The sequence below is a fragment of the Pelmatolapia mariae genome, linkage group LG10_11 (assembly GCF_036321145.2).
Source record: "Pelmatolapia mariae isolate MD_Pm_ZW linkage group LG10_11, Pm_UMD_F_2, whole genome shotgun sequence".
NCBI lineage: Eukaryota > Metazoa > Chordata > Actinopteri > Cichliformes > Cichlidae > Pelmatolapia > Pelmatolapia mariae.
In genome coordinates, this window is record NC_086236.1 from 63,230,015 (window position 1) to 63,246,576 (window position 16,562).

The window sequence follows — 16,562 nt, forward strand, 5'->3', positions numbered from 1 at the left end:
TCTAAGAAAAAAAAAAAAACAGTGACCACAACTATTTAAAATATGCAATATTCCCTAAGAAGTCAACCTTAAAATTTCAATCTGTAGGCCTATAATATACGCAAGTAAGACCAGTGCACCCACAGCAAGGTATACTTGCACTTGCATAAATGAGCCTAGAAACAAATAACATCGATATGCACAGAATAAACATTCTTGTTTTGTTTTACAAACTTGGATAGACTCTAGACTAAAATTTTTAACTACTTCTCTCATTGCGTTGACAGTTGCACACAGTTAGCATCACTGCTAAAACCTGTTTGGTTAAATAAAATCTTGCAAACATAAAAATGACAATACAATCTATAGCAGTAAAAACAAATTCTCTGTTACAATCGAAGTCAGAATCCTGCGTAGCCAAGTACAAAAACCAAAATTAAAGTCTTTGCAGAAAGAAAATCACTATCAATATTATACACTAAAGTGGTATCCAAAAACAAGCTAAAGCTACTATTCGGATAGTAAAATGTTTCACAAGCTTGTTAAAAGGCTTTTAGCTAGTGCTGTAAAATGGTTGTATGCTGTATAATGACAGACTGCAGGGCACAATCTATGACCCTGTGCAGTTTGGTCCCATTGTCAGATCAGTGTTATTTCTGCCAAATTGGCTGGACTGTGGTGTTTTATGTCATCACCAACAACATACTTATTGCTGAGACATAGCTCATGAAAACATAACATATAGTCACTGTTTGCAAATTAAATTAGATTTTAATATATTTGCAGTACAATAATTTATCTTGTTGCCTAGCTGATTTGATCAAAAATGTGCAGTTCTTTTTTGTGTTAATTTTCTAACCATCCTAACCAAAAAAGTGTAAATATTAATATAATGCTGCATGAAAGAGATTTTAATTTACCAAAATAAAGCAAAAGCATAAAAATTTAAACTTGACAAGAAACTGCATTTCACTCTTAAACAGCGCTTTTACTAGTCTTGATGTAGGAAATGGTTGTGTCAAGTCTGAAGAAGTGAAATTAAAGTAATATGTTTCATAGGAATATCTTAAAACATTTAATCTGCATTTATTGATCCATTGGATAAAATCACTCAGTCAGATCTTGTGAGAACACAAATGATAAGATTTTCTGCAGATTCCTTTGCTGCTCAGATGTTCTCTCCATCAACTTCTGCCCTTTTATGGTCCTGTTCTGTCTCTTCTCTCTGCATGCCACCTTGCTCATCATTGATCTGGAATTTATCGAGGCCCCATTTTGGATAGATGATATTGGGGCCCCCAGTGGCTTTGCGGATAAGGAACCTCGCTCTTCCACGAGTTAAACTTCCCCTCCCTCGACCTCGATTGTCTGTCCACTTGCATTCTGACTCTTCATCTCTGTCATCGTGCTAAAAATTTGGGAGAATGTGAGAGACATATGTCAAGGCTCAAAATCAACACATTAAATGCTAAAGCTGAGAAGCAGTTTTTTGAAAAATCTATGTTAGCCCTATGATCAGCTAAATACCATTCAAAGGAGAGAGTAGTCAGTTTATTCACTAACCAAAATCAGCCACAAAGAGGGTGCTACACCAGAAATCTCCCTGTGTTCCTTATGGTTACTAGCAGACTACTGCAATTTCTCATAGTTGCACTGAAGACTGAACACTCGTTACTACTCGCTGAGTGGTAGTGAAAAAGAGCAATGCAAACCTGAAGAATAAGAACAACTTTCCTTTTAAGGGTCAGATGTTTCTGGATTATTGTCACACTTTTAACAATTTCACTACTGCTCAGCTAGCAGTCGCTTTGTGGTTTGGCGGGCAAATTACAGGTCACCGTGGCAACTTCATAATGCCAAATCAAATCACTTTTTATTGTCACATCACATGTGCAGGTACACTGGTACAGCACATGCGAGTGAAATTCTTGTGTGCAAGCTTCACAAGCAACAGAGGTGTGCAAAATGCAATACAATAACATAAGAAGAATGCTAAAGCTGTTTGGTAGGACACCATGCCTTCTTTGAAAGCACCTTTACTTTCATTGAGTGACTGCATGCAACCACTCACCAACTAGCCAGAGAAGATACATTTTCTTCCCTGGTGAGTTAAGGGGTTGACGACTCTGCTCTAGGCCTGCATGATTGGGTCGTTAGCAACTGATTTCACAACGATACCAGCAACCACTTGTTAACTTGTTGGGGAATGCACATTTTTCCACAGTGACCAGTGGTTGCCAGGAAGTTACTGGCACGTCTATAACCCAGTGTAACTGAGGTATAAGTGGTTAAGCTGATGGATGGCTGAATGGACAGATTTTCACATTTTGAATTTGATGCCAACAATGTAGTAAAATCATGACAGGGACATGTTTACCACCATTTGCATCACCTCTTCTTTTAACAACCCTTCTAAGCATTTGGCAGCTGCTTGATATGTAATTCCAGCTGGTCAACAGTTTAGTCCTCCTTAGTCATATTCATGGCTTCATAATGCTCCACATGTCGGACGAATAGATGTGGAATGCAGGCAGGCCGCTTTAGCACCGGGACTTGTTTACTGTGGAGCCATGCTGCTATTAATAAACAGAATAGGGTTCGGCGCTGTTTTGCTAAATTAAGCCAACCCTTCAATTATAGAGATGTGATCTGGGTGGCACCATACATTGCTTCAAAACCTGTATGTATTGTTCAGCATTTTTTCAGACCCTCAGTTTTCACTAGATGCGCAGTTTAAATGTTTGGCAAATAATTATATGCTTCTATTGTTTACATTTAACACAGCATCTAAATATTTTCAGAAATCAAGGTTGACAAAATAAGGAAAGAGATAAGGAATGATCAAATCTTACCAAGTAATATTTTTTGCTCTTGGGAGTATATTCTGGGTTCCAGTCTTCACTTTTTTGGTGTACAACCATGCTTACAGGATTACTGTGTGAAATGTTACCCTGATAGTTCCCTTTGCTCCAGCTCCTTCCACGTATTCTTACTTGCTATAATTGGAGAAAAAGAAAAGATGCTCAAAATATGCAATACATAGCGATACATAGCAAACTGTCTATGATGGGAAATTTACATTATATTGCAGATATTACAACAAATCAAGCTTCTTATTGGTCTTACAAATCCTCCATGTGGATGTCCACTTTCAGCTGAACCTGATGATTCCCTTTGGCCCAGTCGGTTTTTATTAAAGTCTCCATTTTTTGAATCAGGTTTCTCTTGGGGTAAACCTTCATCTTTGTTAGATTTGGAGGATGAGGAAGATGAGGATGAAGTGGAGCGAGAACGTTTCTTCTTCTTCTTGCTTTTCCTGCACAAGGATTATCATGCAAGCAAATTCTTTACATGCAGCTGTTTATAGTGCAAGATGATTATGTCATCATAATGGTAGATACAAGTACAAAACAATTGTGCATACTTTGATTTCTTGTGGTATTTATGGAAGTTTTCCACAGATCTCTCTCTGCTAGAATCTGGGGAATCTCCCACATCTCTTCCCTGATCCTCGTTATAATATCTTTCATGGGTCGAATATTTTTTACGGCGTTCAATATCCAAGCGAAGGTCCATTGGGTCACCCTTGATTTTTTCCCCTCCATCCTGAGCAAAATCAAAACAGAACACAATGTCGTGGATAGACTTTGGATTAGCATGTGGAGGGCTGTCAGTCTTCTCTGAGCTAAGCGGATTTGTAAACCAAATAGTGAAGTGCAGGGAAAAAGGGCAAAAGCCCAGGTGACAACCAGCTGGCATGAATAAAACCAAGCTATTTTTGAGTGAATTTTGAGTGCATTTAATAGGCCAAGCCAGTAGTTTTGCATGTTTTTAGTGTTTCCTAAACATCTACTTTTCCAAATCTTATGTTTTGAGGATCATATTTTACATGACTTCCTGGTCGCAAAAGTCCTCATAATTTCTTTAGATAGGTGGTTCAGCACAGTTAACACGTAGCTAGCCTTATCCATCCAATCTATTCAACAGCAATAAAATATCCAGCAACAGATTCACATATTTAAATTCCTGAACTTCAGCAACATGATATACTCGTGTTTTTCAAAACACAAAGGTTTGTTAAACTTTCAGGCCATAACAAGTTGAAATCATGTCATATCTTATCATATAGTTATCATGAACCAACACCAATGGATGGCAGGAAAAAATCAGAAAAATATTTGCCTCGGGTTTGGAAAACATGTGGGAAAAATGCCAAAGTGTAAACATGGATAAAACATGCAAAACCACCAGTATGGCTCTTTCACAACAGTGACAGACAAGGCATGTGATTGTTCATGCTAATTTCAGTTTACTCAGTACTTAGTATTTGCTCTGCATGTTTGAGAGCTGACCAGATGTATCCATGCGCATCAATAAAGAAATACTATGATGGTTTACTCAGAATGTTAAGCAAGTAAACGTAAGCACAGGCACATGAAGTGCTTGCTGTTGGTTATTTCCGTTCCTTATTTTTTTAAAAGAATACTTACGAAAACGATTGCTTAGAGTCCCTTGAACAGCTTTGGCACTGAGGCTTCCATTTTTGACCTTATTTGATTCATTAGCCTTGGTCAGGCTTGTGCCCACAATACAACCCATTCACCATGTGAGGCGATATAACAAACAGCAAAGTCAAAGTGCCTTATTTTGCATTTGCTTTTCTTAGACTTGAGCATCTCCCTTCAAGGAAAGCCATGGGCTTTCAGAGAGTGCAGTCTAAAGGCATGTGGCTTTCTCACTTGTTTGAAGTTGTCTTATTCCAATATACTTCATACGTCAAAATGTTCAGTCACCTTGTAAGTGCCATCCTCTGAGCTTTTCATCGCCTCAAAAAGTTGAGGGTGTTTCTTAAAAGCACTTGGTGAAACATCGATTCGCCTGCAAGAAAGAAATCAAGATGGGATAAAAGAAATGCAAGACACGTGCCACAACAAACAAACAGTCAGCAACACTGAACTGGAAAGACAACACAAAACAGAAAAAAAGAAAACTGCTGGGAAAGTAAAACTGACCTCCACCAAGCATGAGAACAAATAAGCCAAGATAGTCTGTAGATTATCAGGGAGGAAAGGTGAGAAAAAAATACCTGAAAGCTGTTAAAAGAGGAGGTGAAGCCACAGCACACTGAAGGTGAGAGGGGTCACTCAATAGGCGACTCTACCTGTGTATCTCTGGACTTTTTCTTGGCTTCATCATTTCCTTCTCTGCAGCTTGTCTTTGGTACAAGGTGAATCGCTCATTTAGAGTCATGCCAGAAGATGGAAAGTGCTGAGCTGATTTGGTAAAAAAGTAAGAAGCAAAAGCTATGGTTACGTCACATTTTATTCAAGAGGCCATTGTGAATAATAATGCTGAAAATCAGTCAAGACAAAATATTTGATTTTTCTATGAATTTTGCATCATAGAGGGTATAGAGGGTAATGATTTGCAATCGCTCGATATGGTTTAGACACAGAAGACTCACCTTTGATGTGGTGAACAATGGTGACAATGTGCTGAGCAAACAGCTCAGAGGGACTTCTTTGTAACTGTGCAGCCTTTACATGCTGAAAGATGGAGCGAAATTCCTGATCCTTTTTAGAGGACTGCACAAGGTCCTGAGACAACTGTCGCTCTTCAGCTAAAATATCTGAAGAACTGAAATGATAAGTTCTTTAGTCTCTTGAATTTCTTTTGAATGAATAATGACATAACATTAAAAAAAGAATTATTGAACCTATTGAACGAGGCTCACCTTATCAGGCTATCTCCAAGGAAATCCATTCTGACATTAAATTTTGCTTCCTGTTTTCTTGAGGACATGACAGGCGGGTCCTCTACTCTGACCTCAAACGTGTCTCTGTCAGAGTTCCTCCGCAATGGTGGTGTAGGAGATGGGATAGATGGAGATGCTGCCGTCTTCCTGGCTTTACAAATCAAGTCTGGGGACAGTTCTTTGAATTTTCCCGTTAACTCCCTTTTGGCAGCGGCAATGGCTGCTGTTTTATCCTGCTTTCCACTGAGATAAAGCTCCTCTGCCGTGGCATCTTTGTCACTATTAGCAAACTTCTGCCATTTCGCAAAGCACTCTTCAAACTGTTCTCGGGCTGATGGAGCGACCTTGGTCTTTGGCTTACAGGACACTTCTCCATTATTCCAATTTTTTGGAAGTGATTTAAATTGAGGCTTAATGATCATCTGATCCTCTTCTTCCCCATCAGCAGACAGAAATGGTGAGGCTTTGAAAAAGCTGTTCAGAGACACTCCAGCATCATTATCCTCTTTGTATTTTCTTGATACAGAATCAGAGACAACTACAGAAGCTTTGCCATTTACTTTCTCTTGTTCCATATCCATACAGTTTGCTTCTGCGTTCCTGACATTTTCTGAAGCAGATTTAGCTTTAGCTTTAGCTTCCTCCCAAAACCTAAAGAAGGAAAAAGAGATAAAAAGCTCTGTCTAACTCGAAAACCTGATTGTGCGACAGCTGCAAAAATGAAAATAACAGTGAAATATAAGCATTTTTATCAAGGAAGCACTTTAGTAATGAAAATAAAGAAGAAGAAGGATGTTGTTTTCACTTGGAAAACCTTTAGAATTCCTGTAAATGGATACAGTAGCTGAAGCTTGCAAAGTTTATAAAATGCAAATATGAAATGGTTGTGTAGTTTACCCAAAGTAAAGCTCAAATGAACCTGCTGTCCATTATTGGACTACCAAAAGTATATTTGTAACGGCTTCTGGTACATTTGCCTGATGTGGACTTTTTTTCATTGTTTATTGTCACACCACTGTCTGCTCAGCTTTGATACATACTCTGTTACATGTCCTGCACACACAGCCAAGCCAGGCTACTTATTTGTAATAGATTTCTAACTAATTTGTAACTATATTGCTGGAAAACCTAATCTATCCATTAATATGGAATCAAACCCAAAAATCCACAATCTGCATTATGTGAGGCTCCAAACAGAAGAACCAAACAACAATTTGTGTTTCAAATTACTAAAAATTGTCATGAGTGTAAACATAAAATTGGTCTTACTTCCTGAATGCAATGGAGATTGCTGTTTTATCTCTATCCAGGCAGTCTTCTTTGGAGATGTCAAAGCTGGAAAGGATTTGATTTAGACCTTCATTTGAAGGTTTTTTAGTCGAGGATGAACCACACACCATCTGCCAGGTGGGGGTGCCATTGGGTGTGATGCCTGTGTTTTTAGTGGGGCTAGACTGGTTAGCCGTTTGGCTGCTCTGACCAACAGTAGCAGCAGAGCCTGCCAGCGGACTGTTTTTCTTTGGACTGCTGCTGTAGTTTGTCAGGCCTTTCCAGTTCCCCTCAGTTTTCCCACCGCCAGCACCTTCTATATCATCTCCTGCCAATAACTCAACACGCTCCCCTGACTCATCCTCTCCCTCTCCTCCCTTTTGAATGTCCTTGGAAGCCAGCTGCTCATCTTTCAAATCTTTTGAGGTTTGGTTAGCGAGCAGCGAGGCCGGCCTGCATTTAGGAGAGGAGGAGTGTGATGAGGCAGAAGAATGCTGCGAGTGTCTGGATAAAGGAGAACAGGATTTGTCGGACTGGTGAGATTGACCATGAGGGGAGGTCCCACAGTGTTTCTGAGAGCGTCCTTGTGAATGGTTTTGATGCTGTTGATGTTGCCAATGCTGTTGCTGTTGTTGTTTCTGATGATTTTGTTGCTGTTTTTGAGGATGCTGCCTGAAATTCTTCCAGTTCTGATGATAGTTGTTGTTATTGTAGCCACGTCCACCTCGTTGGTAGCGTCCACGTGGGAAGTAGCCCCGTCCTCGACCCCTGAAGTTATAAGGCCTACGGAAGCCGCGGTGATAGCCCCGGAAGTCCCGGTTGTTCTGGTACCCTCGCGGATATTTCTTCTCCCGGTTATAGGATGGAGAATAAGATCTTGATCTTGATCTTGATCTTGACCTTGACCGAGACCGAGATCTAGAGCTGTGAATGAATAAAGAAGACAACGAAAACATTACGTTTATTTCTACAGAGTTTGATATAGATACATTTTCTAAATAATGTATTGCCTCCAAAATAGAAACAGTAGATCTTATGTGAAACAACACCACCAGAAACTATAAACCACCTACAATTAACAGTTTAGAGCTGAGACAGACAGATGCTTGGTTAATATAAAAGGGAAAAAAGGCGGAGCATATTTGCTTTGGCTCAGTGACATACAAAACTAGGAGTACTTGGATGATTGCTTACAACTGTTTAAAAAAAAACAACGTTTATTGCTGGTCTGAAAAATTGAAATGACATATCTATTCATAACTATTTAAATTTTGGGGAAATTTACAGAAAAAAAAAACACAGCTCCTATTATTCAGGATCATTTTGAAAATAATAACAATCCTTAATATTTTGAAACGAATGTTTTGAAAATAATCCTTAAATTCTGTGACGATGTATAACACTTGAATATATGTTATTATGATAACACATGGAGAACACATGTTGCAGCGCATACTGCAAGGTCAGATTAGACCACAGGGTGGCACTGCTGCACTTCCAATAAAAAGCCTTCCACAGCACGCTAGCCTTGACTTTTTACCGTCTTCAGATTATAACAGTCTGTTCTTCAGTTTTCTCAAATCAGCAATTTAATCAGAACAACTTGCTTTTAAAAGTACATTTCAACACTGTCCACAGCTGTCCACTGTCATATTTGAGAGTATAACTGTTTCAGACTTCAAAGTAGTAGTGCAAAGTATCTACTGCTACTTGTATTTAACTGCATCTTCAGCAGCTTTTATAAAGGATGCATTTCTCACCACCACCCTCCTAAAATGTTAAGAGTATGAAGTGATTTACAAATAGTTTAAAATCTAAAAAATGCTGCAGAGCAAAATTCTAGATTAATGAATTAAAGCTGTGCCAAAGTACATGCAAACATAACATTAAACTAGATAAATGAACTTAAATTTTTAAAAAAGAAAAAAGAGAAGCATGTAACTCACCTAGTGTGCTTTCTCATTGGAATACAGAGGCAGCGCAATGAGCAGCACTGCACACTCACAGTGCGAGCTACAAATACTGCATCTCCTCTGCCCAGCTCTGGTGGAACAGGGAGTCACATGGACCGTATAAGGGTGGGAAATCTACTACTGCCTGAATTCTTTGACTCTATGCCTGCCAGTTAAAAGGGCTTTTCAGCACGTTTGGAGAGGATTAATAACAGAATATTGTGTCACACATGACAAATCTGTTCCACCAAATTGTTGTGGATATTATTTTCTTTCAGCTTCCTGCTATGACTTGTCAGTGAGTAAAAAATTGGCCAAGCGAGAGCTCAGACCATGTACCTCTGTAAACTGTGGCTCTAATTACTAAGTGTGTTATAGCAAGATCAGGTAATGTTGGAAAGAAAGAGTTTAAGCTTCACACTGGCTACGTTTGACAACATGTTTCCACCCAGCAGACTGTCAAACCTGCACCTTTAAATGCTCTTTAACCTGACAACTGTTTCTTGTTCCGACATGCTGCCCATGTAAAACATGCAGGAAATTAACTGTTTATTTGTGTGTGCGTGCATGTGTGTGTGTGTGTGTGTGTGTGTGTGTGTGTGTGTGTGTGTGTGTGTGTGTGTGTGTGTGTGTGTGTGTGCGCGCAGAGGGTGGGCGGGGATATGCTTTTTCTGTTTTTGTATTTAAATTTTTGTTGTTTTCAAACTTGTACAAAGGTGTGCATTCACACTTTTCCAGTCCTGTTTTGCCTTCCCACAAAGCCATTTGCACATGTGCAAGGTGGCTTCAGGAAGAGTAAACCATTAAATTCCTTCCATGACTCTTCTTTATGCTAATTTTAATACAAGCTGTAACACTGCCAGGAAATGAGCTAGCCTGTCATTTTATTGCCATTCGGTCGTCACTCTACCAGTAGCGGCAAAGGCATCAGACTGAAGCCTTACTGTTTCTTATGAAAGCACATCAAAGTCAGCAGAAAACCCTTCAGTCAAAGCTTCACGACATAAAAGCACATCAACAACTGTGAAATGTGGTACAAAACATTCCCATATGCCACTGTGCAATATTATATTAGACTACCTTAACTAAATTCACTAACCGGGAGCTGAACTCTCAAATATTAATTTCCTGTGGATACAGAGCCTGACTCAAGAGTTTGGGTAGGACTCAAAGGCTCTAATATGCTCCACCAGCTCTGTCTATTCATGTGAAAACCAAACTCTATAAATACTACAGATGGCAATCAAAGATACAAAAAAATACACAGTGTGTTTCCAGTCAGCCACAATAAGATTTGCTACACAAAACAGATGAAAATGGATCTCAAGAATGACTTTTTAAATTTTACTTTAACAACACAGATCTGGCAACTAGGGTGGAACTTTAGCAATCAAGGCAAATGCAGCTTATCCGCTAACAAGCTGTTGCGAACGGAAGATCGCTCATACCTATAACGGTGCTTCCTGGACCGAGACCTGGAGCGACTCCTGGAGCGGGAGGTGGAACGGGATCTTGACCTGGACCTCGAGCGGCTCCGAGATCTCGAGGCTGATTTTGTGGATCTGGACATCACTGCACTCAGCCTACCTCTAGCTGTGACACAAAAATGTTTTACAGTCAAGTTAGGATTGCTGAATATGTTTGTGGTACGCCTGTTTAAAAAAGAATTATGACATCACCTGTTCATTTGCAGGAACAATTGGATGAACAATAAAAGAAAGGATAAACAAATTTTAGGAAAGCCGGGAGTAAAATGAAAATGTCCAACAGAGATAAACCTTCCAAAACGAGCTTCAAAAACAGTCTTAAAGAAAAAGCTGCATGAAGAAAAACAACAGCTGTGAAAAAGGAAGAGGCCAATCTGTAATAGTGTAAGGTTTAAACAGAAGGAGTTTTATTTATCTCACTCATCATTTGCATAGAGGGCTGTCTTCTATCAGTCACCTGACTAGTTATTTTTTCAGCCTACCAAAAATATTATAAAACAATTATTCAGAAATAATAATATAATGATAATATTATATTATTATGATAAATAATAATATAATATACAGTTATTAGTATGATAGATTGTTTTTCAATTTCCTTATCACAGAACACCTGCAGAGCAACATAAAATGATTTAAAACTGGTGACAGAAATGTTTTGTAAATGTAGAGATATAGAGATATAGAGATATGTTGTATATGTTGACCAAACTCACTGAGTGTATGAAATATCAGAATCTGAATTAGAGAGACTTTATTAATCCCAGAGGGAAATTGAGTTGTCATAGCAGCAAATATACAACAAACATCAAGCACTCATGTAAAATGAGCGTAGAAACAGAGATATAATAAATATTAAGATAAATACATAAATATAGATATAGGTATAAATATACATATACATATAAAATATAGAAATATAGAGACATTTACACATTAAGATGTGCTAGAGATGCTGCGTACAAGGGATTATTCTGAGGAAGTCATAAAAGCCATGCTAACCATGTTAAATGCAAAAGCTGCTACTTGCATTTTTACACCACAGCATCGTATGTGATCAAGTGTAAATCTATTCACATAAAATGCACGGTAACACAAGCCTCGTTTAGTGTTGGTTTGTTTTTTTGTTTTTCCCCTTTTCATAACTTATTAAGAGCTCTCATTAGTGTTACACTTGCCCCTTTCCCGGTCCTTTGTTAAATATTTAACCTACACCATGCTCAGCTAAAACCAGTTGATTTCCTCTGCAGCTACATAGAAATTTGCTTGTGGTTAATGCTCTGCTGTGAATCCGACACCACAGAGATGTTCTCACTGGATGTTCTCACTGCATGGTCTGCGCACACCGACCTCAATGTACATTAAACTTCAAAGGATGACTCTTCTGAACTCAGGGCTATGCTTGCAAACTCCCCGAATTGCACTTTCATAGTGAGAGGAGGAGTTTAGTAAGAGTCTAGTTTATTCCCTTCCAAGGCCCACAGGGCAATATCTGTGCCATATGATCCTCAGAGTACAGTAAAAGCTAGGGATCAAATAATTGATCTTTCATTATGAGAATCATCTTCAGAGATTTAGGAAGGAGGAAATTGCAAGCTACACATGGCATGGATTACAAAAGCACCGAACACTATCACATGGTAGTCCCAGCGTGCATCCCCGCTACTATTTTGGAGAGTATCGAAATAGATCCAATCCCTCCCACCCCCACCCCCACACAACTCTTTCACGTGCTCTATGAACTTCCCACTTCCCTCATTTCTGGCAGCTTGTTTTTTGGCTTTCAGAGAATAATTTCCTGAACGTCCAACCTAAATAAAGAGTTAATGCTGAGTTTAGCCTAATGTACACATTTCAGCAAAGGCAGACAGATGTGGTTCTTTGGTGGCTAAACAGTAAAATCAATTACTTTTCATATTAGCTTTTGAATGAGTTTCAGCAGAAACTATGCACAAAAGATCTCTACAAAGCTGTGGTTACTCATTGCATTAAGACTGCGTTATTATCACACCACAACCTCATTTCAGCATCATGTATGCATAAAATTAGATGTGTGACCATAACGTTGTTCTTCCCTGTAGCTGGTAGAATAAGACAACGAGATCTGTTTCGATAGCGTCACCCTGAAAGTTCAATTGATAACCAGCTGCAGCTGTCTGTGCTCCACAATGTGTGGTCGACAGTCTAATCACTGAGATTGCACCCTCTTGGAAAGGCAGTAGGCAGCAGGCCTTTAATCACTAACTACTAGATTTCTGAACACCATTACTCTTACTGACACACATGCATGCAAATCCACGCAAATGTTATTACCAGTATGTTTACTTGCCTGCTTCCTCATCCATATCCTAATAATGAATCTATCATTATGTATTTGACATCCCCACTACATTTGTGTCAACAACTTAGATTATTTTCATTATTTGTTTGCTCATAAGCAAATCCAAGGTTAAGGTCTAATTGAGTCTTACTGGTTTCAATCTAGAGTTTTGAGGGGGGGTTTCATACCAAGGTTTCTGTAACAAACGCAACAGGAACAGCATGCAAAACTAGAAAAGCAGGTCTGCAGTCCAACTGCTAGAGAAGCAATGATGGTGAAGCGCGTGTAGAACGATGTGCTAAATAGATGTGCTCGAAAAATGAACAACATTAAAATGTCTGTTTAACACTGTCTGGTATTCATGTGGATACACACACACACACAAACACACATGCGCTATTAAGGCTCCCCATGGAGCAGCAAATGACAGCTGTGTAATCCTCATCAGCTGTTTATTTCATATAACAGCAAAAGTAGCTCTGATAAACAATGGTACAGCAACATGATACATAGCTCAAAACATATGAGAAGAAACGCTCAATCATCTGCCCTATCATTAAGACTACCATGCCACAGTGGCAGCTGGAATCACATTTGCTATCTATATGTGCCCCCAAGACACTCTTCTCTCTATTTCCGAAAAAGCCACAGCAACTGTCACTGGTACAGTGTTTGGTTATTGACGTGTGGCAGTCCCTCTTAGTATTCCCTCAAGGCGCTTCACAGAGCAGTTGATGGATAACAAAGTCACTGGCAGCACAATTTAAGATTGGGATTAATAGTTGAGCTTTCTTAGGAGGTTAATATCTTAAAAAAAGAGAAAGACTGTTTCTCTAACAGTCGTCTGACATTTGTTTGTCATTAAGGAGCTACTGTTGCTGCTCGAAAGACAAATGATGACTTGTTGCCGAGATTTCCTGCAGCATTATTCTCTAGTAATGATCAACAACGACAGATCAGGACGCTGTTCGACTTGGCACTGAGCTTTACCACAAGCAGCTTCAGCTAGCTTTCTGCAAAGTGCTAACCAGACGTCACACGAGGGGGAAATCTTGTTTTAAAGTATTTTTTTCATGCAGTTATACTGTCATGACAACAATCGGTAGTTTAGAGACTAACAAATGCCATTGAATAGTGTTTTTGGCACATATGAGGCTACTCCTGCCTGAAAAAAATGGCAGACGGCAGAGTGTCACAGTGGCATCCTTACAATCACATGCTTGCAGTTGTCTGTCATCACCACAGTAATGGACCTCTCCCGCATACAAGGAGGAACTCATCAGCAAAAGGTCCTCTCTATTTTGGTAAGTTGGGACCAGCCTGGAAAATCATGAGTTATACATTTACCTTATATTTCCAAAATACACTCAGCTGTTGTTTATGTTCTTGTGGGCTGGAATCTCCATTCAAACCCAGCGGCACTGCGTTTGTTTTTGTTGTTAATTAAGTGGTATAATGTTTTCATTTCTAATTTATTTGAGCAATCTGTGAAAAGTAGTAGTTTCTATGCTCATTAAAAACAACATAAAAGAAGCCACCACAGTGATGGCAATCACAGACATAGAGTTAACACAATATCGAAAAGGAAACTAAATTACTTGTTATGTCATGTTATTCCCGGACAGCATATTTGGACACGGCACACCTTTGTGTTGTCAGTGTCTGTGTGTGTGTCTGTGTGCTTTGTACATCTGTGTTTGCTAAGAAGGCTCAACCTCATAGAGGATGCCACAGTACAGCAGGATACAGGCTTGGTAGTATTTTCAAACCATTTTTTTGTTGCCTCTGTGGTCCATAGAAATAGATTCAAGCTGGATCTCAAACCCCAAACAGACAACTAGAGACGCAGTTCTTTTTGCTATATATGACTTGGCAGGCTTGATTCCAGTTTGGAGCTGTTTACTGTAGGTGGAGGGACAGCTTAGAGAAACGTGTAATCACAAAAGTCATTCTTTCATTGGGCTAACCACCAAAGACAACAGTCAGTCATCTGGTGAAATTAAATGGCTCACTTTACTTTAAGTCCCCATTAAATCTATGGTGGTCTGAGGACGCACGTTGGGAAACTAAAAAAGGCTTCAGGGCTCTAACAGTGACAACCACTATATGCATCTTCAGATCATTTAGTGACAGGGGTGAGAGGCATATCCTCAACGAGACAGTCAATGCATTTCTGTGGCCTAGAAAACATTCATATACGCAGAAAAATTGGTCATTTAAACCAAGAGAAAGACAAGTCACCGTGATAAGGAATAGACCTCTAATGTTTTATTTGCTTAATGAATATTTACAGCCTAGTTTGAAATGGCGGTTTATTCTCCGAGAAGGAACTTCACTTCGCGGCAAAGAAATTCATAGTAATTTTTTTTTTTTTTTTTTTGCGACAGATGATTCATGTGCTGCTCAACTTCCCCTTCACTTACTGTACGCTACGTCTCGTATTACACTTCACTGCCTCTGAAAATTATAATATTTCTATTACCTCTATTCGATCTTCACAAAACTGTTGCTAAAAATATAGGAAAGACTAAGACTTACCGGGTCGGCGTTATATTTCAGTGTTGTCGCGTCACATTCAGGAACCCTGGTAAAATATAGTAGAAATGAGTGCAGACTTTTACTCCTTGGCGAACTCGTCTCTTCTATTGTACCCGACGGTGTGTATGTGTGTGTGAGTGTGTGTGTGTCTGCGGTGTTTAGAGGGAGGGTGTGTGACAGCTCCGTGCTGCTCAGAGGTTCATATTTCCTTCCGCCTTCTCGCCGCGATTTGTCAAAACACCTTCGCTACCTTGCAGTGAACGAGATTGGAGTTCTGTAGTCAGTGGGTTAGGATTAGGCTAATATGTCTGCTGTCCTTTTAATACAATCATTTTTGTCACTAAAGCCTAATCCACGACTATAATTCACTGCGCTAAGCTTGTGTTCCTACACGGAGTTGTCCCTGCTGCAGCTTCTGTCTTACACAGTGGTGTTTTGTGCAGTTTATTATAACTCCACTGTGCAGGTATTATATTTGGGCGGGAGGGGGGGGGGGGGGGGCTTCATTTAGGGACTTATCACTCGTTTTGAGCGCTAACCAGCTAGTTAACAGCATGAGTACTAAAATCTGTTTTTGCTCTACTGCTTGTATTTTCAAGCGAGCCTGAACAGGTAATACTATGAAGTGATGTGTGCTGCCTGTATCTTTATCATTCCGCTACCTTATAATTTCCGCTAATATCAGTCTGGTTTAAAAAAAAATCCTTAAAAAAAGTTACCCTTTTCGCAGCAATAACTGATGATTTAAAAGATGGATGTGGTGGATCATAAAGTCGGCCACTTGGATACTTAATCCAACTTTAGCTGTCTTTTGTAGAGCGCCTCAAGTGACCACTGTAGGAACAGCAGGCTTTGGCCTTATTTTTCAGCTCTCGTGGTTGGCGCATAGTTTAGGCACTGAATGTTAGGTGCATGGCCAGTTTGACTGACAAGTGGATGCGGAAGCAGGCACCTGTAGCTAATTTTGGTCATGAAACTAGCCCTTGATTGTGGTTGTGGTGCTCTTCAGAGCATTTTGAATGCAATTACAGGGCAAATAAAATGGGATTCTTTGTGGTTAATTACACTAACTACACACCCAAGGGCCTGTGCTTGAGCTTTTGTAAGAAAAACTTTGAATTATATTTTTTATGCTACTTAGCACTAAACCGCAAACATGTGCACCTGTGTTGCACTCTTAGAATCTATTGATGCACTTTGCTATACACGTTTGCTACCATCAGCTGATATGATGCTCAATTAAGTGTCCACTTATGTTTAAA

General features: G+C 39.4%; 1 protein-coding gene across 3 annotated transcripts; it reads right to left on the bottom strand.

The window, feature by feature from the left end:
* thrap3a (thyroid hormone receptor associated protein 3a) lies at positions 1–15,518 on the bottom strand. 3 transcript variants are annotated; one of them, XM_063486103.1, is made up of 11 exons: positions 15,301–15,518; positions 10,404–10,548; positions 7,004–7,927; positions 5,714–6,385; positions 5,444–5,616; positions 5,141–5,252; positions 4,773–4,857; positions 3,404–3,585; positions 3,106–3,295; positions 2,832–2,975; positions 1–1,387 (listed from the first exon to the last, which is right to left on the bottom strand). In XM_063486103.1, exons 2-11 carry the CDS (start codon positions 10,523–10,525, stop codon positions 1,148–1,150), a joined length of 2,844 nt encoding a protein of 947 aa, XP_063342173.1. In that variant the 5' UTR covers positions 10,526–10,548; positions 15,301–15,518; the 3' UTR covers positions 1–1,147. The 3 variants fall into 3 exon arrangements, with proteins under 3 accessions (XP_063342173.1, XP_063342174.1, XP_063342175.1); XM_063486104.1 differs by lacking the exon at positions 15,301–15,518 and adding an exon at positions 10,635–10,733; XM_063486105.1 differs by lacking the exons at positions 10,404–10,548; positions 15,301–15,518 and adding an exon at positions 8,950–9,003.
* Positions 15,519–16,562: the final 1,044 nt, after the last annotated feature.